Here is a 26327-nt window from a genome sequence, read left to right on the forward strand (position 1 = left end):
ATCTCAAATCTCACTAGTCTCAGAATGCCCACCTGGCTTCCTTTTCAAAAGAGGTCAAAGTTTTCATGCCACAGGAAAACCTATTTTCATCATAACTACTTACTCTTGAATCATGTATTTAGCTTTAAATGATCAGAAGAACAACAACAATGTTAAAGGGGGTGTGATTGATTTTGGAGAGAACTCGTTTCTCTTTGTTGTTGCGATTTTAAGGCGAGTGTATGTGCTGATGTTTAACGTGACACTGCCATCTAGTGGTGCGATCTATGAAGTCATATCCAATAACTAAGCAAACCAAGACCTTCAATAAAAATCCATGTAATTAAAAAGACAATGATACATTTGGCATTTCTTTAATAAACATTTGCCAAAGGAGAAGGGAGGGTGTGTCATTTGAGTACATAAGACATTGTTTCCTTTAAGAACTCTTGTCACTTGAGTGTTTTGCTCATGATTTTACAACTACTGGCAAAAATGTAAGTGGAAATGACAGTGATTACAGACTCTCCATTAAATCTGATCGGATTTGCTGCAGTTGTTCAAGTGCTTCCAGTCTCTCTGGATACAACCATCCTTTTCCTCAAATAGCTACCTGTGCTAACCTCTAACACGTCAACCCAATCAAGTGAGTTGTCACAATTTTCAACATAATCATGGTCATAAAAAGAGAGGACACTATATTAATGGTCATATTCCTAATTGTGCTGGGAAAACACATTATCCATTTCCTTTCATTGCAAAATAATATCTGCCTTGGAACAATTACAGACAGACTATGGTAGAGGTTTCAAATGTACCTGCCTGATAAGTGTACACTCAAAAAGGTAAAAGTTTAATTTAAAAGACAGCAGAATAGATTACAAAAAAAATATGAAAATGGTATGAGCAAGAAAAGCTCCGCCGGTGTTGCTCAGCTGTCCTTCTGCAACGTACTCCACATTCCAGACTGAGGGGGAGCACAGTGCCTTACACAGTTTAAAGTTATTTCAAATTGAGTTGGGCATGTCCACGTCCCTCTGGTCTGGCCTGAGAAGCTTCAGGCTCAAAATAGAGTCCTTTTGTCCATTGTCACAAACTGCCATCTTAGATTTCCGGTCTTTCAGAATGGCAGTCCTCGTCCTCTGATAGTTGCTGTTGAGTTCACATGTGGAACAAAGCCTAAGGGTAGTGGTGGAGCCCCGACTTGAGAAGGGGAGCCCCAGGGTTGTCCTGGTGCTGGGATGGGTGGGGGAAGAGGTACACCCTCCTTTCTCGCCATGGCATGGTTATACAGGTGGATAACGCTGGGGTTGGGCTGTCCCTCTACAGGCAGGCGGCTGGGATTGTATTCAAAACGGTGGTCTTTGTCCCCAGTGAACACCATGCTGCTGGGTCCGGTGGCTCCACTGCCCGGAGGGAAGGGGTCTGGGTGAGTTGTGGTAAGAACCCCCGCACATGACGAGGAGCCTGTGGCCTGGCCAGGTCCGCTTACCACTTCTCTCAGAGTGTGAGAAGGTAGACCTCCACCTAACATGTGACCCATGTACCTGTCCCCTAACCCTGTAGGCGTGAAGTGTGGAGGCGGGGGACGGCTGAACTCTCCCCTGTACCCGGGCCCTTCAGCAGAAGCGAGAGGGGGGTAATCCTGTTCAGGAGGTCTCCCACCATCACCTCCACCAGCAGATGCAATGGGGGGAGCATGGCCTATGGTGGGCTCAGGTGGAGGCTGCCGATAGTCCAGGTCAGCATGTGGGGGTGGTTCTGGAGGCTCAGGTGGTCTCTGGTCTGGGGGCAGGATTGACACGGAACCTACATCAGACACTAGAAAACAAAATATGAACATTAGGTATTACAATGCCAATTCTTTGTAAATGTATTCAATTTATTATCTTGAAATGCAAGGAATAAATAATTAATAATAATAATAAAAGCTGCAAGTAGGCCTGAAAAGATTCCTCAAGTAATTTGAATAAATTGATTACTAAAAATCCTTGTTAATCTTTGTTTAATCAATGTAACTAACGTTGTACCGCTCACTGTGTTTCCGCGCGAATGATCATTATCGTCACACAAAGGGCTTCTGAGCGAAAACAGAGAAACATGCGGAAGAAAATAACAGAAAGTGTCCAAGTTTCCGTATAAGTAATAGAAATGTTGCTTTTTCTGAAAAGGAAACCACTCTTGTATATTTACCATTGCTCCTGTTGTATGAGTGGCATAACTCCTGTTGTGAATCTGGCAGTGCATGGAGTGTGTGTGGTGTGGTGTGTGTACGTGCATGGAGCGAGACAGAGAAAAGGAGTGGAGCAGCTAGAGGTCCGGTGTGCATGCTAGCAGCAGATGGTTCACCGCAATGTTGGAGGGAAAATAAGGGGTTGGTCCCAGAGCAGACAACTCTCTCCCTGCTCCCCGACTACGGCCCCGACGGGCAGGATAAAAGATCAACACTCCTCTCAATTAACCAAAAGTATTTCTTATCCGATTACTTGATTAATGGTGGAATAGTCGGTAGAATACTCAATTACTAAAATAATCGATAGCTGCAGCCCTAGCTGCAAGCAGCCTTGATTTGGCCCTTGTACATATGTGCACAGCAGGGGGTTTTGCGGTCGGAGCGGCGCACATAGGAGATAATGACCATTTTTTTATGACCACATGAGGTGTGTAAGGTTAACCAAGGCAGAGGAACCACCATCATGGAGCAACATCAAAGGCCACGGCATTCATGGAATAAAACCCTTTTGATATGAAATGTAGCTGACAGCGACCCAATATGAATTTGCTGTGATTAATCCTGTTGGAGGAGTTTGTTAAAGTATGTTGTGAGAAAATGTCCAAAATTGCACACTAAATTCAAAATGGCTGACTTCCTGTTGGGCGGAGCTAATGACTTCCCCAGGCTTTTAGTAGGTCCTGACATGATACATGTGCCCACCGAATTTCATTCATCTACATCAAATTTGAAGGTGGGGACCTTGACATTGTGTCAAAATGGCTTGATAGCGCCCCTTGTAACATTTCAATTAGACTAAAGACCCATTTCAGACATCAGGATATGCCACTCTTAACACGTTACGACCAACATGAAGTCAGCCATTTTAAAATTAGTGTGAACATATTGTGCTTTTTTGGACATTTTCATACATCATACCTTACCGATCTCCTTCCACAGGATTAATCACAGCGTCATCTACAGACCTTTGAGATAAAAAGATATCAAAAGCACTGTATTCCATGGACGCCATGTCCTCGTGCTAGCTTGATGTGCGAGCACCTCACCAAGTAAAAAGAGAACTTGCACTTATGTTCAGCTGTCTCAAATGAAAATAATGAACACATGAGGTTACCTGGAGAGACCGGGCTTGGTTCTGGAGGCTGTTTGACTTCTGGAGGTAGAAGATGGCCTCCTGTTGCAGCCCCTGCAGGGTTGGTGCTCTCTGCTCCTTCTCTGCCATCACTTGGTTCCTGCCTCTGAGCTTGTTGAGCTTGGAGAAATTGAGCCAGCAGCATCGTCATGGCTGTCTGGGTGGCAGCTGCAGCCTCTCCTTCTGGAATACCTGATAATGCAGACATGGGGGGTGAAGGGGGCTTGGGCATCGGGGGTGTACGAGGCAGTCCTGCAGGAGCAGTAGTCTGGGGAGGCTTGACAGGTGTAAGTTGAACAGGAGGGTCAGCAGGGTCAGTGGGGGCTAGGGCTTTGGACAGCTGCTGTAATGTCTCCTGGTTGACCTTTGTACTCATGGACTGGACAAACTGTGCCATGTTTACTGCACTCTTGGGCTGGCCAAGGAAGTTCAGCAGAACTGCCAGCTGCTCCTGTGTCAACTGGGTGTTTGGACCCTTTGCATCTGATAGAAGATGAACAAAAAGCAATGAATGAACCTTTTGTTCTTGAAATACTGCAAAACTCTGCCATTCATTTACCAACCTTTTCTAAAGCTTTGAAGCTTCGGTGAGATTTGACTGAAAGCCCAGTTTAAAATATTTTATCACAATAAAACATGGTGTACTGATGAACACTGAATATTATAAGACATTGTCAGATTTTGTGCAGACTTTAAAATGAAAAGAAAAAGTGAACCTCGTCAGACTACACTACTGCAGAAAGGAGCTGAGCATGAGCGTGGTGCAGTGTCATCTACACGTACACTCTTCAAGAAGATATGGGAAAGATAGATTCACTTCATCAATAACTTAAAACAGTTATGCAAGTTTGATTATTCTAATAAAAAAAACAAGTGAGCTCTAAAACTGATAAGTTCAACTCAATTTGATCATTTTCATCCATAACTCATATGAAGCCACACATGGTAAATGGACGGTTCTAGTCTTATTGATCACTGAAAGTGCTTTTCAGGACAATTCAATTTCACACATTCACACACCGCTGCTGTTTCCAACACTTTTTCTGTCACATTCATACACATTCATTCATACGCTGCTGGAAGATCAAGAGAATTCAGGGTTAAGTGTCCTGACAAACTGAAATCATAATTATGTACGAATAATTATGTGTAACTCAAAGCTATAATTAAAGCTGCAAGCAGCGATGATCGGGCCCGAACACTCTCGCCATCGGGGACGCGTGGGTCGCTGCTCTTGACGTGTCCGCCGAGTCTCGCGACGGCCAGTCGGGACACACGGATTTCTCTTCCCCATGATCAGACTACGTACCTTTGATTTGGAGCAACTTCCTGTTCATGGCGAATCACGCTTCACCACGGCCACGCCTTTCGATGTAGACTAAATCATTTGATATCGTTTGATCAGGGAGGCCTCCTCTACGCGTTGCTAAAGTTTAAGGCAGATCCGAATAACCGCCTAGGAGGAGTTCAAAAGTTCGTCAAAATACATCAAGTTTCGTGAGAAACAAAGCATCATAAGTGCCTCAAATATGTAACGTATTTTATGGAGAACAATGTGTCACCATGGCAACAGTGTTTGACACGTTTCAAAAATTTTCACAGTATAACATCAGCCATGTGTCACAACTAAACTGATCAAATATGAAGTGGATCCAATGATCCTGCAAGGCACAGGACGTAAAAAAAGAATCTCAAACTTCCTGTTGCCAGTAGGTGGCGCTACGACTTAGGTCCAATATTTACATGGGAATCTGTTCAGGGCGGGACAGTTATCATTCCTGAGGAATCTGTTAAAGATATGTCCAAATATGGTTGAGTTATGATGTTCACAATTTTGTTAGCCGTTAGCTCGTAGTTTTTCAATAGCCACGCGGATGGCGTCCGACGAACCGTCACCGAATTTTTATACTTTGGTATAAGTCTACTGAGCAAGTTTGAGGTTGATCGGGTGAATCTGCGAGGCAGGGGGAATAAAAGTTCAATTTTTCATGATATGTTCCCAGTAGGTGGCGCACCTCGTGCTCGGGCCCTAATAATAATCCTTACGGAAACAATAGGGCCTTGCACCTCAGTGCATGCAATGCCCCAGGTCCGCGCACCTCGTGCTTGGGCCCTAATAATCCTTACGGAAACAATAGGGTCCTTGCACCTCTGGTGCATGCAATGACCCAGGTCCGCTCACCTCGTGCTCGGGCCCTAATAATAATCCTTACGGAAACAATAGGGCCTTGCACCTCGGTGCATGCGGCCCTGGTGCGTGCATGCAACACGCGGGTTTCTCTTCCCCGTGTCCTCACTCCGAAAATGCCGTCTACCTGGTGGGTTTAGTTCTTGGCACCGACGGACTTCGGCCTGGAGATACGTTCGCCGCTGATATTTCGTACGCGCGGGTGGCTTGGTTTTTTGTATTCCAGGGGGTGCTACGGAGCTGCTTTGCAACGGCCGAACTCAAAACTCGTATCCGATCGAACCTGTCCATGTTTGTAATGCGTGTGCTTTGTTTCTTGCCTGTAGAAGCATCCCTGACAGTGAAAAAACACCTCACGTTTCATGGCGAATGTCCAATATTGACATGGGAATCTGTTAAGTTATCATTCCTGAGAAATCTGGTAAAGATATGTCCAAATATGGTTGAATTATGATGTTCACAAATTTGTTAGCCGTTAGCTCGTCATCTACGAATAGCCACGCGGACGGCGTCCGACGAAACGTCACAGAATTTTTTATGTGATATGTCCCAGTGGATATAACTGATCTGAGCAAGTTGGAGGTAGATCAGGTGAATCTGCGAGGCAGGGGATATAAAAGTTAAATTTTTCATGATATGTTCCCAGTAGGTGGCGCTATGACCTATGGTCAATATTAACATGGAGATGTGTTGACGGCCCTAATAATAATAATCCTTACGGAAACAATAGGGCCTTGCACCTTGGTGCATGCTGCCCTAATAATATTCCTTATATAAACCATAGGGCCATGCCAAGTTTCATCCGCGCACCTCGTGCTCAGGCCCTAAAAATACAAATATTATTCAAACTCACCGAGCAGTGCAGAAGCAGCCGCAGTTGGAGCTTTGATACCTCCAGGAGCAGGAAATCCCTGGGGAGTGTTACTGCGGCTGTCATCGAGGCCCAGTTCTTTACGGGGCGCCTTCGGGGCCACCAGTTCCTCTGGCATCTGCTTCTGTCGCCGACGTTTCTTACTCCACAGCTCATGACAATCCTGCCACAGTGGAAGGCTGGAAAGATTGAAGCAGTTAACATAGTGGGAACAAGTAAAGGATCTTGGTTGTAGGATCAACATGCTGACAAGACAACAGCCAAACATACTCTGGTGGGGGCATCTTGTCTGGGTCCACATCCTTGAGGAACTCGCTGCCTAGAGCTTGTTCGGCCGTGCAGCGTTTGCTGGGGTCCAGGTTTAACATGTGGTCAAACAGATCCAAGGCAGACGGAGGGATGCTGGACAAGGACAGAAGCACAAATCCACAGTCACATGCACTGCTGGAAGGCCCAAGCCATAAAGATATGATGAGGCGTCATGGACAGGTATTTACAAAGCAAACTCCTCCCGTAACCGTCTCCTGTACTGTTTCTTTGGCTTCATGGTGTTGAAGAAGGGGAGTTTTATTACATCTGGCCAGACAGCAGGGCAGGGACTACCACATATCCGGCTGTAAAAAGAGGAATTCATTTGATAAAGCAGATTACAGCAAAGTTTAGACTCAACAGGCAATAAGCAACTTCCTATATACAGTAGTATAGAATAACTGTAAATTCGTAGAGCTCACTACCCCTGAGAGCTCACAGCACTGCAACTTAAGAAAACACATGCAAATAGACTAAACACAAGCAAATTAAGAAAACATCTTCATCAATTTGACAACACATGCGCAGCATTTAGAAAACGCGCTGCAAAGACCGCAACACTACACATTAAGAAAAAGCGCTGCAAAGACCGCAACACAACACATGAAGAAAAAGTGATGCAAAGACCATAACACAACACATTAAGAAAACGCGCTGCAAAGACCGCAACACAACGGAAGTGTCGGAACCAGTCTGGTTTTCAAAGTGAGCTATTAACATCTTCACCCCGTTTCATCACACATTTACCTGATGAGCTCTAACTGGGCAAGCTCCTGGTTGGCTTGAAAAATGGGTTTCTTTGTGAACAGTTCACCAAGAATGCATCTGTGACAGAAAACAAGACACAATTTAGGATTATGAGAACAAAAAACTGGCACTTCCCTAGGGCTCGGATAAAAATAGTTTTGATAATCAATTCATCTGTTGATTATTACTTTGATGAATCAATTATTATTCAGATAAAAGCTACATTTGATTCTTTTCAGCAGTTCATTCAAATACAACATAAACAGCCTGGGGTTGGGTATCAACAATCGGTTCCGGGTCGGAAAAACGCATGTGAGAAGACGAGCCACTGTGTTTACATCCTGGACCATGACCACAACAAACGCTCGAATGTTTGGACACAGCAAAATGCAACACCTGCAGTGAAGATATTTTGTGCAACGGAGGAAGCAGCTCCAATATGACGAAGCATTTACTTAAACACTGAATTCGAAGGAATGCACCGTGTTCAATGTGTTGTGGTCCTCCCCAGGGATACAGCTAATGCTAATGTTAGCAACGTCAAATTGTGTGTTCATCCCACTCAGGTAAAACACAGATGATCTATCTATATTTATACTGAAGGTAAATGAATGATGTCCTCAAATTATTCAGATGTATACTTCTCTTATACGAATTCACAGAGCACCCCTTCACCTCCGGTCCTTCCTCAGAGGATGTCTTGTCTTTTTTTCTCCTAATTAATTATTTTTCTAATTTATGATTATTTATTTACTCCCCCCTTTCTTCTCAATCTTGGTCCATCTTCAAACAACATTAATATTACTATAATATATTTGTAATCCATTGTTTCAGTTAATATACACCATAGCTCTCTTCCACCATTTTCTCTCTCTAATTGCTCTAATTTCTATGCTTTTTTCTTTCATTGCAAGAATCATGAGTACCTAAACATTTTTCTTCAGAAAAATTATTGACTTTTCATTGCAGACTACATTGTATCTGTTAAATATGTTGTTATATTATTTTTTGTTTTTTGTTTTTATTATTTATTAAAATAGTTTTGGTTTTGAATTGTTTTTGTTGATCATTCTTTATAAAAGGAGTAATAAATTTTTTTTTTTTATAAACGAAGTGGAACAGTTGACAGTTTACTGACTACAGCCTAAATGTGCCAAGAATAAATGAAGGCTAGTTTTAGTTCTTGAAATAATTATTTCTTTTTTTCTTTGCAAAAAATATTGGAAAAGGAAGCGAGATTTGATAACAACCAGATTCGATAAGCAGAATAAGAATCGATAAAAGTGAAAAGATACCCAACCCTAAGACTTGTGCAATTTTACAGCAATTAAGGAGGCTGGATCTATAATGGACTTTAAGCTCTTGTAAACGATTGGGTGCTGTTGTAAATAATTTAATCAGAAACACTTTGTACGGATATGAATGATAATCACCATCATTATTATCCTTACAACCTGTGTTGTATGGACACTGACCCCCTCCCACATACAATTACAAAAAGGGGGGAATAGTAGCTTCTTCTCAAAATATGATTCCTTGTATAAAAACAATAACAGCACAGAACAATTAACTGTACAATTAACAGAAATAGTAAACATGCAGGGATTTTTTGTAAAAGCAGGAATTTGTATAAAATAATAAAGAGATTATTGCAATATATCAGATGATTTTTCCTCCTATTTTTAAGACCATAATTCTGTCTCCATTATGATTTTCATTTAATTTCAACTATCATACATGTTTTGTGTGGAAAATGAAATAAATTTTCAGACATATTTTATATCTAAGGCCAGCAGAGAGGCTACTCTCCAATGCTTCTTACTAATGTTATTCAAGAAATCTGTCAGTCATATCTCGAGCACTGTTCATCAATGAATGGGAAACATCTCTCTCACACACACACACGCGCACACACACACACACACACACACACACACACACACACACACACACACACACACACACACACACACACACACACACACACACACACACACACACACACACACACACACACACACACACACACACACACACACACACACACACACACACACACACACACACACACACCTCTCTTACCCGCAGCTCCACACATCAATGGCAGGCGTGTACCTCTCTTCTCCCAGGAGCAGCTCTGGGGGACGGTACCATAGTGTGATAACTTTGTTGGTGTACGGTCGACTGGAAAGGAGAATACAGTTTATTATCTTGAATCGCAAACAGGTGAAAATAAAATATGGAATAATATTTGATACACCGAGAAACTTTAACAAACAAAATACAACTAGCAACAATATAGGAGGCTCACCTTTCTTCAGAATTATACAGCCGAGCAAGACCAAAGTCTGCAAGCTTTATTTGACCTCTGATTATAGGGCGAAAAGGAGGGAAAAGCCTGGATTAATCTATCTGGGAAACATACTAGACAATATAACAAAACATAGAAAGTGTGTTCATTCTGTGTGAGTGTGGAGCAAGGACCCACTTGTTATTGAGCAGAATATTAGAGCACTTGATGTCTCTGTGAAGAAAGTTTTTCTTGTGGCAGTAATCAAGACCCTCCAGCAACTGTCTCATGAAAGACTTTATGTGGCTCTCGTTGAAATGAACCAGGCCAGACTCAAGCAAACCCATTAGGTCATGGTCCATGTATTCAAATACAAGATAGAAAGCACCTGAGGTGGATTGAAAAAAAATAAATAAGATTTAGTCATCAGAAATGCCCACATATTAGAGAAATCTATGTTGTTTGGCAGGATCCTAGAGTAACTATGAAACAACAAGAAACTGTACCTTTATCGTTTTTGAAATCTAGAGCATCCTCCTTATCAGTGACAATTTCCTTCATGTTTATGATGCTTTTATGGTTGAGTTGTCGCAAAATTTTAATCTCTCTGATGGCTGTGATTGGGAACCCCTCCTTTTCATTGTCCAGTCGAACTTTCTTCAAAGCCACCATCTCAGCTTTGAAAAAGAGTAAAGAATTGCATCTCAAAACTAGAACGTGGAACTCATCTTCCCTACACCGATCTATAAATGTGCATTGTATACAAGACTGTAAAAAGATACATTAATCAACAACTTTATCTTGAACCTGTGCAGGACATTGACAGTGGAGTATCAAAACACTTACCAGTGTCTTTGTCTTTAGCTTTGTACACCTGTCCATAAGTACCTTCCCCTGTGATTCCAATTATCTCAAACTTGTCCACACAGCGTTTGCCCCAATCTATCTCTGTTTCCTTGATCTCACCATATCGTGGGCCGCAAATTCTGGGAATTAAAAGACAATATTTCAAAGGAAGCAAAATGATTATGCAACACGAGTAAAGGAAAAGTTACAAGCACAAAATGCACCATGACATACTTCGGTCTTCTGCGAATTGTTTGTGACTTTTTGTCCTCGAGTGGGCTATGTGGGGAGGGCATGCTACCAGGAAGTTCAGGGGGTAGGGGCAAGTCGGTCAGAAGCTGACGTGCCTTTCTCTCCGATTTTTTCTTCCCTGAGACCAAGCCATCCTTCAAGCTGATGGCAAAAATAAATGCAGGAGATACAGAGACAATGAGTGTGATTAAGTCTAAACAATCAAGTACAAAAGGTGCATAAAATCCTCTGTCAACTGACCTAACAACATACACTTACCCTTCTGCTTTATCAGTTTGCTCAGCAACAGTCTGGGACAATGGTTGTGATGACAGAGCAGAGCTGAGAAGACCAGTCACTTGTTCTTTATCTTTGCCCTGTCCAGACGCTACTGCTTTCCTATTATCCCGATGCACAGAGTCGTCCTGCCCCTTTCCATCTTTGTCCCTGGCTATGTGCTGGTCTGTGGTCCTCTTAGATGACCGATCAGAGGGAGACTGTGGCTGGCTTGATGATCGAGTTTTGGGAACTTTATCTGGTGGAGGTGGAGAGGGGGGGCGGCCCTTCCTAGATGTGTGATTAGACTTCGGACTCGGTTGGTGAACAGATGAGGAACCCTTGGTTGGAGTAGATGTGTTGCTGGAGTTCTTGGCCTTGGCAGCTGCTTCAGCAGCTTTAACCCTTTTCTGCTTACTCAGTTCAGCAGCAAGACTGGTTTTGAAGGTGAGTGTGCTTGGTGAGAGGCTAGAGGGGCGACTACGGGAACGAGAGTGGCGATGGTGGCTGCGAGAACGTGAATGCCTTGAGGATGAATACGGACTTCTGCTACGTGACCTAGCAGATCGCCTGAAAAAAAAATTAGGACAGCTTTGCATGTTTTGCTTCTATATTTACAAACTTTTCACATGAATTTAGCTGATAACTTCGAAGATTATTGTGCCATGAATGGAACCCTATCAAACAGGTTATTTCAGTCAGTCTAGAAACTGCATAATCCCATGCAGGAAATGTTTTTCCTCACTTAATAGACAGGCTGGCCAAAGGCTTTTGGACTTGCATAGGCATGGTAACAAATATTGAAAGAAAACATGACTTAATAAATACTCGTTAAAACTTAGCCATTATTTCATTTGCGCAATAATTTCAAACAAAAAATTGATGATGCATAGGAATAATGCCCAGTGGGTCATAATACTTATATATATATAAATAAAGAAAATAAGTGTGTAGCTTATTACCAAAATTTGAATTAAAACCAAACCATTACAGCCCAGTCAACAAACTAAAACACACCTCATCCTATTAGCTACTTTGCAGAACTCACCTGACATCTGGACTTGGGCTCCGGGACTTCCTGTATGGACTTCGTGATCTCCTGCGGTTTCCATAAGGACTTGACCCAAACTCTCCTTGTTCATACGGACTGTGTCGGCCATAACTCGGTGACCTGCGCCAGTTTACTGGGCTCACAGGGGAGCGCTTCCTTTTGTTGCTGGAGTATGAACTGGGTGACTTTGGCATGCCATAGGCCCCATACGCATCTACATCGCGGGTGTGATATGTGGAACTGGGAGATTGTTTTTTGCTCCCATAAGATGGACTTCTTCTACATATCAGCTGGTTATAACCACCAGGAGACTGGTAGCTGTAAGGGTATGCTGTCCCATAGGGACTGTCTACTTTTAAAGCAGGACTTCGCTTGTATGCCCTCAGATCTTCACGGTCATCTCTGTAAGATTGTGGCGCATCTCTGTATGCGGATGGGGGCTCTTTGTCAGATCTGGTTGTACTTCTGTGACTTTTGGAATCCTTTTTATCTGCAGATTGTACGAGTTGAGATGTACATGTCCTTTTCCCATTTCTGTCATTACTCCTTGCTGTGTCTTTGTGGTTTTTAGAGCCACTAAGGCCGCCTCCACTCCGAGCTTTGGAGGAGTCTCTCTCCCGACTCTGGCGGTCTTTTTTCCTCCCCAGCTCCTTTTCTTGTTTGCTCCTTTCAGATGGTCCTCTTGTTTGTTTGTCCTTGCTGCGGCACACTGCCTCCCGGTCTCTCGGCTGACTTCGGTTTGGGGGTGCTGGCCCGTTGCAGTCGCCAAAGTCAACATCGCTGAGTCGGTCCACTGAGAGCCGACCGCCATGGGGGTCCAGTATCGGAGAGGGGCTCCCAGAAAATCGCTCTGACTGGGAACTCACGTCGTCATACTCCACCAACGTTCGTAATTCAACCTCTTTATCAAAAGTGCTTTTTCGGTCAGGGTCCTCTGATGTACCGGTTTGACATAAGTCTCTTCCCTTGGCCTGCCTGCGTTTCTTTCTCCTGGACGCCGACGACCGGCTCTTCTCACGGTGTCTCTCTCGCTGAGCAGATCCACTCACTGGTTTACAACGCCTATCCTGCCTGTTAGCATTTCTCTGTGCTGAAGGGCTCCGCACCCGACCCTCGCGAAGCACGCCCGAATTAGGCATTTATCTGCAAAATAAATACTACGCAGTCGCGTTGAGAATAACCATTAAATCACGTACTTTGCCTAAAATATGGCAAAGTTAGTGTTGCAACAAAACATTGGGCTAGCTCTGTAACAGGCTAGTTAGCTGAGGCTACAGCTATTTCACAATAAGACAGCCAGCCAGCTAGCTACATCACATGCTAAACATTACAAGGCACGCACGATTGACGGGCAAAAAAAAGTGAATTACCTCAGACGCAAACTACTGACACTAAGTACCAACAGATTCCGTCACACAAAATCCACAATATAGTGTTTAGTTACACAGTCAGTCGATATTCAACCATTGTACTCCCGACATACATCAGTACATACAATCATACAATCCAACATTGCTAGCTAATGCTAGTCGTTTTAGCTCCACTAGCTGTGTCCAGCTACACAGACGCATTCCATTTCATGGGTGAAGCGCAGGCCCAGAACCGCTACAGATTTAAAGCCCAGTCCTCTGAAACGTTGTGGTTCATAAAAGCAGGTGAATCCTATGGCTGTATTGGTAAAGTGTGACCCCAAAAAGTCCGTGTCCTCCTCGCAAACTTTTTCGCGACTCTCCGGTGTGCAACAAGGAAGTAATTAGCACGCGAGTTGGCTGGACAGCTGCCGTCAGCTTGTTAGCTGCTAGCAACTTAGCCAGTTAGCTTCCCTTTCTATTGCGTGGAGTTAAAGGCAACTCAAGTCAATTGCAATAAAACAATGCCATTCAGAAACACATCTGCTTCCACGTATCCTGCCGGGTCGGTACTCCCTCGGACGACTGCATTGTCCAAACGTAGAACACGTCTTACCGGGTGAAACGGCTAAAAAGTCGCTTGAATGTATTAATAGATATATTAAGTTTGTTCGCCATGTAGCTAACGGTACAGCTTTCAAACTACAGGCCTTGTGCGTCTGTGTAAACCAATGATACGCACGTGCGTCATCCAGCTCAGTGGTTACGTCACCGATAAGGGAAACCCCTTCCTTCAAAATATAACAGCAGTTCCACCAGTTAATTAAAGATAGCAATGGAATTTGCTTTGTTTTTTGACACAATGCTGGGAAATCAATTTCAAATTTTGTTTAAATGGGTTATTTATAAATGTGCATAAAAAAGGAATGAAAAAACTAAACACCTATATAACCTACACACACACAAACAGGTCAGGGCGTTGCTACATCCAGTATGGGTCCACATCAGGTGTTATGGTACCATGGCAACCTGATGAAAAGCCACTGGAACAAGACATCCATGGACTAGGATGGAGGATATGGAATTAATAGAATGCTACTATCCCAGGCATCCCAGCTCCTCCAGGATGGGATATCCATACATATATATATATATATATATATATATATATATATATATAGAGAGAGAGAGAGAGAGAGAGAGAGAGAGAGAGAGAGAGAGAGAGAGAGTGGCCCCAGCCGATACCAGGAACAACATCCGAGATCTCTGTCCAGAAGAGTGCCGTCTTAGGAACAGCTGAGATACTGCACATAACCCCCAGGCTCCCAGGCCTCTGGTAGAGGACTGGAGCTTGAGGAAACACAAGTCCACCCACATTTGGGGAGTGGGGAATACATTTAAACACAATATGTATGTATGTATGTATGTATATAAATAAATAAAATATATATATATATAAAACAAATTCCCCGTTACACCCCATATTTGCAACACAAAGAAGCAGTGTGAATGTGTTCTTGAAAACATTATAATGCAACAAGGCCAATTGCAATAATTCCAAGACGATCAAGACATAAAATCTTCACAAAAAGAATGTCATGGAAAATATTATTAGCAATGTCCACTTTATTTGCCATTTCCAAATAACTACCAAAAGGGAATTGAACTCTAAGCTTCACCTCTTGCATTCACAAAAAGATAGGCAACATTAGTGGTTACGTTCAAAATAAGTAAACATGAGTCAAAACATTTTACCAATGGCATACATACAACCATCCAATCAGAGACATAGATATGCGTTATTTCTTTTGAATTCCAAGGGTATTTAAATTAAAGGCAAAACAATTTATTTGAATACTCAGTGGGACAATTTGCTCATAGCTTTCACACAACCATCTGGTCTGCTTTAGTATCTTTTTGAAAATATTTTGGCCATCATGTTCACTATTTTGTCATGAAGACAAAGGAAAAAGAACAATGCATTATGTTTGCTTTTGAAAAAGCCTTGAAATAAGAATGAAATGCTGTTAAACCAACATTTGAGTGAGCAAGCACTATGGTGATCACTTCAAATATAGTAACTTCTGTGCTCCTTAACAATGTAGACACAGAGCACTTAAATATGATGGAAATAAGCTTAGGAAGGTACGTCATTATGTGATAATTACATTGTGTCAGTTTTTAGGCCACTGCAAAGTATGTTATCACTTTTTGTTTGATTATTTGTTGGTTGGTTTGTAAACAGGATTACACAAAAACTACTGCACAGATTTCCGAGTAACTTGATGGAAGGATGGGACCGCAGCCAAGAACCCAATTAATTTTGGCACGGATCTAGACAAAGGTCCGGATTCAGGAAACTTTCTCCCCTTTTTCTTTTTCACATTTTGTTTTTACCTTTTCACCAATTTCACAGGGAATAATGCATGGATCTTGAGGAAATAAAATCTGGCATAGATATATATGATATTGATATCTATGAGTGTGCACAATTTGGTGCGGATCCAAGTAAAAATCTGTCTCTAGCGGAGACTGTTGGGCCTTGGCGTAGATGTATTTGTTTATTTGTGCATGTCACTTTAACTGTCAGGAGTGTTTCAATCATGGTATGATGTACTACAGGTTAGCCCTTAGAATATGTAAAACCAAAATATTATCCAAACATTCTGATGCCATGGCTTCTTAATATTTTGGGCTTGAGTTTTTCTCACAATCTGGCAAAGATCCAGTCTCACTCTCAACTGTGCGCTTTTCAGAAAAAACGAAATCCTACAGACATTCTTATACATCACTCTCTTTTTGTACAATTAACACAATGAAAAATACTATAGAAATAAAGCCTCTAATCAAAGTCACAAATCCTTTAGCATTCATCTATTAGAAGATATATAGCCAGCGATTCAATTCAATACGCTTTTGTCAAATTCAGTTAATATTTCTGCAGTCCTCTAGCTGTCTGGTTTTTGTATGTGGTGAATAAAAATCCATTCGCATTTTAAATTGTTAAGAAGCAGGAGCAGTCTATGATTCTGTTGCTGCCACAGTGTGGACTTTTGAATGGGATGGATTTGGTCCGGAGACAAGGGACCAGCAGGTGAGTGAATGGAAAGAGAGTTTTCCAGCATTGGTGCAATTGCGGCATATATTGTATAACATTATCACATTGTTAAGAAAAGGAGTTATAGCTGAGCAACAGCCAAAGAGAAGAAGGAATGTTGGTTTTGCAGCAGAAACTGTTGCATCAGTTGTTTGCGGTCTTGTTGATTGCTCTGTATCGTGATATTTTTTTTAAACAAAGTGCAAATGATTTTATAGCCAAGATAAGCTAAGATCACAAGTGATGTATAATTTGAAATGCTTTGACAGGTAACATTAGCTTCCTTGCTAGCTTAGCTACACACCGATAGTCCTATCAATCTCAACTATCTCTCGCTAGTTTTTCCCCTGTTGTGTTTTGGATACTTTGTTAGCTGTGTGCATGTCCTGCAACTACATCCATATTTTGTGCATAGTTGGGCATCCTTCTTGTTGCCAAACTCATTTAATGTAAATTTAGAGCTCTTGTTGTTGACTATTATTTTGAATAAGTCTGAAGTTTTGTGGTGTAAAAAAAGAAAGGACAACTAAGTCATAAAGGGAAATTAAGATAATTAAGGGGGAAGATTTCTTGGTGTGTTTTCGTCTCTGTAATTTAACTGTAAATCATGGACTGCTTTCTCACCTGGCCAATTCTTACACTGCATTCATATTCACTTACTTGTGAAATCATTGAACTACATGAGCAAGACCAAAGGAACATCAGGTATTTTATGAAGATTTCACGACAGCATTTTAACACAGGGGGGCTGTGTAGAACATCAATTTAACTCTGAACTCACTGATTGCACATGATTGCCAGCCTAACATTACAGGCAAACCGGATGAGCATGTGGGGATTATTCACATTCACAATGGACAGGTAGGCAACAGTGATGCTCTGTACATGAATTACTAAATCCCTCATGACCTTGCATTTTTCCTCCTGGCCATTTAGAATGTAATCCTTTCCCTTCCTCTGACACACCTTCAACCTTTTACTCCATCAGAGTTACAGATAGAGACAGTGAAGTTTTTGCAGAAACACTGCAGTACTTATGACGCTCACCATAGCAAGTTGTCATTTACTTCAATTAAAAAGTGGGCATTTGTTTTTACTAGATAGCATTTTTCTTTGGTGAAAGAGGAACTTTTTTTGGGAGCGGTACCACGTATCTTCTATCATGCCTGCATTTATTTTTGATATTATATACATAAAAAATAATCCAGCAATTAATTTATTCCCATTTTAGTCCAAATTTAAGAAATACATTTACATAAAAAAGGGAAATTAAAAGTCAGCGCCAGGAAACTAGAGGAAGCAATTTCCATGTGTCTGGAAGTAATTTATATTATCAAGATGTGTTAAAGACAGCATGTAAAGGATGTAGTGTTATGGAATCACCTTTTATCAGAGCACCAGGGATTCCATCATTGCAAAAAAAGAGGCAATTAAAGCCATTAGACAAGTGAGGTAATTTCTGAACGGTTTGGAATGAAAAAAATTCAAGTGTTGTCAAATCCATTCAAAATGTAAGGGTTATGATCAATGTTGTTTGTGCCTTTGACAAGACTTGATAAAATGAGTGGACGGGGAAACAAAATGAAAAAGTTAGTGCGCTTACTTTATACTGGTTGATATGGTAGAGGAGGAGGAATGAGAAAGTTTGACGTAAAAATACGTTTTGACAACTAAAACATTTAGGTGAGGGACAAGCTCTGTCTTAGTTAAAGCAATTATCTCTCAACGGAAATGTTTTCAAAATTCACCAATGTACATCTCCTTGGTGGCACTTGATGACATTTGGGTTGACACTACATTGCAGATTTTGTTAATTTACATTTCCTCCCAAAGACTGTGGACAAATTATCTGAAGTGGGACTTTCAAGGAGTGCTCCAGTTATATATTCTCCATTTTTAACCTTGGCTGTGAAACTTTAATTTGATCTTTTCTTATCTTTAGTACTAGCACTGCACAGTTGCCTGAATATATTATACACTTCAAACTTTACAATGAAAGGTTGTGTAACATTTCAGGGAGTAGCTTCTTGTCAAGCGTAGGCCTAAATTAAAACACTGGCCATTTATTACACTGTTACACTGTTATGTGTAATAGTCTGCGTAAGAGAGAGAATACATAAGTTATTTGGAGTGTCAGCACAAAAAAGTTAGAGCTATAAATACCACCTTACTACTCCCTGACACACGGTTAGATGTCCTATTAGCCAAGAACAGAAAGTCATGGTCAGGTATGGGCACAAAATAAATGTAAAAGTCTGAGAAAAGTATATGTACATAAGCAGCTATCCTGCTATCTTTAACCACTATAGAATACAGCATCTCTCTCTAATTCTCTTGGCCAAACTTTTACTTTTCTTCTTCCCATTCTTTTCTTTGCTGTCCTCCATTTTCCTTGCTCGGATCTCTCTCATCAGGTCAAAAAACACCTGCAAAAAAAAATACAATGACTAAAAAGGGCTCAAATTTCTCTGCTGTACATGAACTAAGTGTAGTCAACTTTAGCCAAGGTGAGGCTTATCTTTCGTTATTCAGACCAACCTTGTCTACATTGGCACGGGTTTTGGCAGAAGTCTCCACATAGCACACCCCCCACTGCTCAGCACGAGCCTTCGCCTCGTCTGCGCTAACCTGCCGTCGGTCTTCCAAGTCTGACTTGTTTCCAACCAGGAGAAAGGGAACGTTCTCATCCTCCTTCACTCGCAGGATCTGCTCTCTGAGAAACAGGAAATAACATTCAGCCATGAATTATGTAAACAAACTACTGACTTACAGCATTATCAAAGGACCACAAGGTTACAAAATGTCATGGTATTCATTTTTTAAGTGTGTTAATACAGAAAATAAAACAACAAATGATAATGTATGATGTATATGTATGTATGATGAGAAAGTATCACATTAAAATACAAGTATGCTACCACACCTGAAGTCTACTGTTGCTGCGAACGATTCCAGCTCTGTGATGGAAAATACACAGAGGAAACCCTCGCCGCTGCGGAAGTAGTTATCCCGGATGGCTGCATAGTCCTCTTGTCCAGCTGTGTCAAGGATGTCAATCTGTACCTCCTCTCCATCCAGCACCACTTTCTTCCTGTAACTGTCCGCTTTGGTCGGCTCATAGTCTTCAACAAACTAGGAGGGTGGGGGAGGGGATTAATTCAACAGACAAGTAAACGTTTTCACCTCAAAAATGTGTGAATTTCAGCTTATTTGTCCTAATTAAATCTGAATCTAATCTTGCCAGCTGTGGTTTAAGTTACTCACCTCATCATACATGAACTGGAGAGTGAGGGCCGATTTCCCCACTCCTCCACTGCCCACCATAATCACTTTGTGTAGGGCTAAAGAGTTCTGCCCCTTTGGCTTAGCAGCTGCCATGGCCCTGTGTACAGAGATATCTGAGTGTGGAAGAGAGAAGGTTCAAGGTGCAGGGAGAGAATGTGAAATGAAGAGGGGAAATCTGTCTCAACTGCAGCTGCAGCAAGAGACTGAATGATAATTCCTGGGGAGACAGAAAATGAATAGAAGAGAAAACAATCATCAGATGTTTCATCATCAGCTCTGGGGATTTGTATTACATTTCTGCAGTTAGATTGCATAGTCATCATTGGGTCTCAAAGCAATAAATCCCACTACAATAAAAAATGTAACCAGGACAAACAGCCATTACACTGCAAAAAGTAGCACTGGGGATGATTCTCTGTAACCATTTAACACTACTGCAAATGCGGAAGGACAATGACCACTGGCAATAGATTGATAAATAATTACCTGCTGTATAATCAGGGTCATTCCATGTTGACTCAACGAGGGCCTGTCACTTCACGTCACAGATTTTCTTGAAAAATCTTATAGCTTTACTCCAAACACTTCTTTTAAATAGATTCAACTTTATTGTCACTATATTGTACTGAGACAACGAAATGCAGTGTTAAGTCATGTTTTTAGAAGTTTTGCCTTTTTCATCAAATTGTGATTCTTTGTGTGTTTCTGAGCTTTACCAACCGCTTATTTTTCACTGGATTCGGTTGAAATGTGTACTGAACATCCAAAACACCCTGAGGATAATGTACAACATGTATTCATGGTTGATATTTGTTTTGAAGCAAAGCAAATATCAGGCATTAATAAACAGCCAATCACGTGGCAGAACGCAATTCATTTAGGCTCTTTAAAAAAACATCTAACGGTGCAACTAACGATTACTTTCCTTATCGATTAGTTGCTTGGTCCATAAATTGGCAAAAAACGTTGATTGTGTTTCCCAAACCCCAAGATGATGCTTTGTTTTTTTCCACACACCAAAGCTATTTAGTTACTGTCATATAGACAAAAAGAAACCAGAAAATATTCACATTTAAGAAGCTGAAATCAGATCATTTTTATTTATTTTTTCATAAAAACTACTTGAACCCGTTAATTGATTATCGAAATATTATTTTGCGATTAATTTAGTAGTCGATTAGTAATCGATAAAACTGTTGCAGCTCTAATAACATCTTAACTTTTTCCATATATCGGCAATCAACATTAACAGTTTCCCATAAAAAAGTTTCAATATAGAGGCAAAATACCATAAAAAGTGGGGTTTAGCTCTGAAGCTATATTTAGCAAGAGTTGTGGCACTTAAGTTTTTGCATGACCATATAACTTCTACATGTGATAGAACTGTAGTAATACTACACATAATCAAATTGTGGTTGCAAGGAAGTGAAAACTAGTGAAGACATTCATTTTTGAAAATTAAAGAGTCTACATTCGGGTATTGTAAACTTAATTTGATTACTTTTAACATTTAGCAAAGACTATTTACATGAATACATGTACATTATCCTCAGGGTGTCTTGGATGTTCAGAACAAATTTCGACCCAATCCAGTGAAAAATAAGCCTTGGTAAGGCTCAGAATACACACAAAGAGTAACAATTTGATGAAAAAGGCCAAACTTCTAAAAACATTGGAGTACATCTATAGGATTTCTGCAACGTACCATGAATTTTATAGAAGTGCATACATGACATTTTTCAAGAAAATCCATGACGTGAACTGGCACCCTCGTTGATTTGGCATGGAATGACCCATCATTTTTTTCCATTATCATTCTTTACCTGCACTGTGTGACTGCAGAAACATTACATTCCCCTAAGCACAATATTAGTTACAATAATAATAATATTTTATTTATAAAGCACTTTTCATTGCTAAAAGCAATCTCAAAGTATTAAACACTGTACTGCTAATTTATTTCATGATGGCAAAGAAGACATAGAAACACAATCCTTATAAAATCTGCATGAACATAAAAGTCTCAGAAAAAAAGTTCTTAGAAAGAAAAAGATTTTGCCAGAAAGGAGCACACACCAAATCAGAGACTGTTTTGTGCACAGCCACACTTCACACACTGGATGATGTCAAACAGATAAGCAAACATAAAAACAACAAAGTCCAGTAACCCAAAGGGTGAAAGCCATTAAGCAAAGAAATTAAACTTTTCTTAAAGTTCCCGGTTAACAGCTGCCAGTATTTTACCAACTCCGACAGAAGTGGATACAATCTGTCACATGCCACATCGATGTAGTGATCTGTTACGCAGACTGGACTGTCCACGATGACTATGGAAATAACAAGATGTCAAGATGGGTGTGCTGACATCTTTTATGATCACAAACCAATACAGATTTCCAGGGATCAGGGATAAACATGGGATGATGGGAATGAAGCCAACTATAATACAAATAAACAAAAAGGGTCCAAACACTGAAAGTCAATATTATATCTTAATACTGAAGGTAATGTCCTTTAACCATAACAATCTAAATATCTTATAGTATGGGAAAACATCTCATAGAAATATCTTTATAACCCATACGTATGCATGACAACATGAGCAATATAAAGCAATTAAAAAGGGCAGTTGCATTGATGACATCTGGTATCAGTTCACGGCTTTTAGGTTCAAAAGAAACGTTTACAATCACACAACTACTACACAAAGCTACGCGATCGAGGTAATTGAATGAATCAAATTACAATACCAGGTTTTTATGTTACAGTTATGAACATACACGTAGGTGTAACGTCATCATATCCCTAATGTCCCTAATGTCACAAATCTATCAGCGGATCATTATTCAAGGTTACAGAGGATCCGCATTATGAGCCGGAAGACTTGCAATTTGAGTTACTTATCAGATGTAACAACAACAACATAACAATCGTCTTGTCATCACCAATAACCAAGGAAGACGTCGTCATGTTAGGTTAACTACAGTGGGCGATGCGGCTAACAAGCTAACTCCACCACCGAGCAGGTTCACCTGACATCATCTAACCGTTAACTGACACCGGGGGGTTCAAAATGAAGGGAGCGGCCCCGGTAAAAGACAAATTCACATAAGAAGACATACTCTTCTATTCTTAAACTCCGCAGCTCTCTCGTCGCTAGCTAGACAAGCAGACAAAACGGCTAGCGGGCGACAACAAGCGGCTCTTCACGACTAAACCATGCGACGTGAGAAGAGACCTGACGCGATTAGCAGTAAACGTTCCGACAGTGTGAACGTGTGCGCGTACGTGTGCGTCACCTACCAGTAAATGTGACCGTGTTCACCTTGACACGGCTCAGGACGACGGCTGAATTGTGGTGGCAAAAATGAAAACACTTGTTAGCTCATGGCTAGCTCCAGATGTTTCGCTGTTGGCTGTTAGCGGCTAGCTGTTAGCAGTCGACTGACTGACTGACTGTGTCCTGTTGGCTTGGCTCCGTCTGACAACGCCCACCCGCCTGGGAGCACTAGACAGGTGTACAAGCGTTAACTTTTCGTTTGAATGTCACATTCAATGTTATGTTCCTGAACGCATCATCATTTCAGTTTCTCAATTTTGTTTGGTAGAACACTGCGCAAAAAACCCCCCACACCATTTGATTCATGGGCTAATTTGCATTAAGTGTTGTCACACCACCTGCACTTCAAGTTTGCAGAGATGATATGAAATTACACCTTTCAGTTTGTCTGCACATGGTGAGACACATTTCAGTCATTTCACAACCCCAGGTCTTCTTCTCTACTGCTTCATTTAAATCACCATTATTAGTTTCAATTTTTAAATTTAAAGGACAAGATCAGTCAACGTCTTTTTCAGCCGGTTTATTTGAGACCATCCCCTAATTTCATCTATGTGGGGGGAAAGTGGTGATCACAGTTGTGAGACTGGTTACTCTCTGATCTGACAATGCTCTATGAATCAGGAGCTGATGTGGCAAGGCACTGTGAATGAGATCATCTATTATAGAACACACTGGTCTTTGTCAGATCAGCGGTCCGTGCAATGACGGTTCTCCCATCTTTTGTTGTATTCACTTGTGTTCAACTTCATCGCATGGTATGTGAAGGATAACTTTAGAAACAAAACAAAGACGCTTGACCTTTTTTGTCTTATTTACTTAATTGGGCTTCTTTGTAGCTTCAGCTGTGTATAGTTTGTTGTTTGGCAAGACATTTGCTATCTGTTGTTTTTGTTCTTTCATTTTCTACAATATTTACAGATATACCATTATGCTCTGCTTGTTGGAATATCCTTCACTAAGCTATAGGGGTTAGGGTTAAGCTCTAAGCTTCATAGATTCCAGTGTGATTTACACTCAACAAAAACTCTGCAGAGTGATCCAATGTGTGTTTAGCTGTGTTGTAGTTCCTTGTATGCTAAGGTCATTGAGGATAGGGTGGGTTTGTTTTCTTTATTTTTATTATGGGCGCAGAAGCAATATAGATAATACTTTTGGATTAATATGAAGTGGAGCTTGGCTGTGGTCAGTCTCTGGAGTCTAGTAAGTAAACTTGATTGATTGGTGGTCTGAAGTGATATATAAGGTCTTGACCTTACTCTGTTAAGTGCCTCGAGATAATATGTCATGAGTCATGACTTGGTGCCATATAAATGAAACTGAGGTGATTAACTAAAACTAACTGCGCCACTGCCGCAGGACCTGGATTCAAGCCCGAGCAGCCCTTCTCCAAGCCGCTGGTCGCTACGCTTCCGCTGCCAACCAACGCCGCTCCCGTACCAGCCAGGTCAGAGGGTTTGGCTCTCCACCCGTGATCTTCCCCTGAGGGTCGAGTCCAAGAAGCTGGCTCCCCGATTCGTTGTTCGTTCGAGGTCCAGAAGGTCATCAACCTGGCGGTGGCGGTGAGGCTCAAGCTCCCCAGGTCCATGCGGGTTCATCCCACCTTCCACGTTTCCAGGATCAAGCCGGGCCAGGAAAGTGCTCTGGCTCCTGAGGTCCCGCCTCCTCAATGGGGGCCCCGTGTACACCGTCCGCCGTCTCCTGCGGTCCCGCTGGCCCGGGAGGGGTCTCCAGTACCTGGTGGACTGGGAAGGCTACTGTCCCGAGGAGAGGTCCTGGGTCCCAGCAAGAGACGTTCTGGACCATACCCTCATCAGAGGGTTCAATCAGGAGCATGGGAGGTACAAAGGGATAATGCAGCTTTGGGTTATTCATACAGTGTCACTGATACTGATACTAAAATGTAGGAAACCGTTGTGTCTCTATATAAGGTCTTGACCTTACTCTGTTAAGTGCCTCAAGATAAAATGTCATGAGTCATGACTTGGTGCCATATAAATGAAACTGAGGTGATTAACTAAAACTAATTACGGGGTGCCGTGCATATTGTGTTTGGACAGGCCCTGGTACGTAAAGGTCACATTTTACCCATTCCAAAGAGCAAAGCATCCAAACAATTCTCTTTTTCTAAGTTAGGCTCTGTATCTTTGAATCTTGTCATCTATGAATAGCATGAGGTCTCAACTGGAAATGATAGCCAATCAACAAAGTGTTGATTTCTTTTCCTCATTTGTGGCATTTTACACTTGGGATATTTTACTTCACAGTCCTACCATATCTATTTTACTGGTCTTAAACCTAAGTCAGCAATAGAGTCACCTGTCATTCATTTTCCTTTCAGCCTTTCTAGAATAGGATTTCACATTTCTGAGGCCTTACAGCTGTTTTATTCTACATGGAGGTGGTGTTGGTGCCATGTGTGTCATGATCTCCCCTCTCAGTTCATGACCCTAGACATGCTCAATAAGTTTGTGTTCATCTACCTCAATGACATTCTGATCTAATCCCGATCCAAAGACGAACACGTCCACCAGGTCCAGGCGGTCCTGCAATGCCTGTTAGAGAATTCCCTCTTCGTGAAAGCAGAGAAGTGCGAGTTCCACGTCCCATCTGTCTCCTTCCTGGGGTACGTTGTAAGGAGGGGGACCGTGCAGATGGACTCAGCCAAGGTCTCCGCTGTCACTACCTGGCCCCCACCGGACTCCCGCAAACAGCTTCAACGCTTCCTGGGTTTTGCCAACTTCTACCGGAGGTTCATCCGGGGTAACAACACAGTGGCAGCCCCTCTCAAGGCCCTCACCTCCTCGAAAGTGCCCTTCCAGTACACGTCAGCCGCCCATGACGCTGTCCAGGCCCTGAGGAAACGCTTCACTTCGGCCGCCATTCTTGTCATGCCTGACCCAGAGCGGCAATTCGTGGTCAAGGTAGACGCCTCCGACGTGGGAGTCGGGGCTGTTTTGTCCCAAAGGACCGCCACCGAACAGAAGCTTCACCCCTGCGCCTTCTTTTCCAGGCGGTTGACCCCGGCCGAGAGAAACTATGACATTGGCAACAGGGTCAAGTTGGCCTTGGAGGAGCTGCCGTTTCTGGTGTGGACAGATCG

At 41.8% G+C, this 26327-nt stretch overlaps 2 protein-coding genes across 3 annotated transcripts; both read right to left on the reverse strand.

Annotated features, from left to right (window-relative positions):
- Positions 1-337: 337 nt before the first annotated feature.
- cdk13 (cyclin-dependent kinase 13) lies at positions 338-14234 on the reverse strand. Its single transcript, XM_035611963.2, has 14 exons — positions 12151-14234; positions 11106-11672; positions 10830-10988; positions 10596-10735; positions 10256-10426; positions 9948-10137; positions 9771-9827; positions 9542-9643; positions 7460-7537; positions 6901-7017; positions 6674-6805; positions 6386-6582; positions 3327-3827; positions 338-1800 (listed from the first exon to the last, which is right to left on the reverse strand). Exons 1-14 carry the CDS (start codon positions 13290-13292, stop codon positions 1100-1102), a joined length of 4254 nt encoding a protein of 1417 aa, XP_035467856.1. The 5' UTR covers positions 13293-14234; the 3' UTR covers positions 338-1099.
- An 874-nt stretch (positions 14235-15108) lies between these two features.
- On the reverse strand, positions 15109-23326 carry ralaa (v-ral simian leukemia viral oncogene homolog Aa (ras related)). Of its 2 annotated transcripts, none has more exons than XM_035611986.2 (5): positions 23188-23326; positions 19864-20101; positions 19523-19731; positions 19138-19312; positions 15109-19025 (listed from the first exon to the last, which is right to left on the reverse strand). In XM_035611986.2, the coding sequence occupies exons 2-5, from the start codon at positions 19975-19977 to the stop codon at positions 18903-18905; spliced, it is 621 nt and encodes a 206-aa protein (XP_035467879.1). In that variant the 5' UTR covers positions 19978-20101; positions 23188-23326; the 3' UTR covers positions 15109-18902. The 2 variants fall into 2 exon arrangements, with proteins under 2 accessions (XP_035467879.1, XP_035467880.1); XM_035611987.2 differs by having other exon boundaries at positions 19864-19981; positions 23188-23320.
- Positions 23327-26327: the final 3001 nt, after the last annotated feature.

Source organism: Scophthalmus maximus, chromosome 16 (assembly GCF_022379125.1).
Source record: "Scophthalmus maximus strain ysfricsl-2021 chromosome 16, ASM2237912v1, whole genome shotgun sequence".
Taxonomy (NCBI): Eukaryota; Metazoa; Chordata; class Actinopteri; order Pleuronectiformes; family Scophthalmidae; genus Scophthalmus; species Scophthalmus maximus.

Excerpts from the sequence above, each read along its gene's own strand:
- cdk13 (XM_035611963.2), bottom strand. The coding sequence starts at position 13,292 with ATGCCTAATTCGGGCGTGCTTCGCGAGGGTCGGGTGCGGAGCCCTTCA. Across the intron at positions 10,989-11,105 it reads CAAACTGATAAAGCAGAAGG|CTTGAAGGATGGCTTGGTCT; the intron begins GTAAGTGTATGT and ends TTTTGCCATCAG. Across the intron at positions 6,583-6,673 it reads GACAAGATGCCCCCACCAGA|CCTTCCACTGTGGCAGGATT; the intron begins GTATGTTTGGCT and ends CAATCTTTCCAG.
- ralaa (XM_035611986.2), bottom strand. The coding sequence starts at position 19,977 with ATGGCAGCTGCTAAGCCAAAGGGGCAGAACTCTTTAGCCCTACACAAA. Across the intron at positions 19,732-19,863 it reads TCCAGTTCATGTATGATGAG|TTTGTTGAAGACTATGAGCC; the intron begins GTGAGTAACTTA and ends CCACCCTCCTAG. Across the intron at positions 19,313-19,522 it reads GCAGCAACAGTAGACTTCAG|AGAGCAGATCCTGCGAGTGA; the intron begins GTGTGGTAGCAT and ends CCTGTTTCTCAG.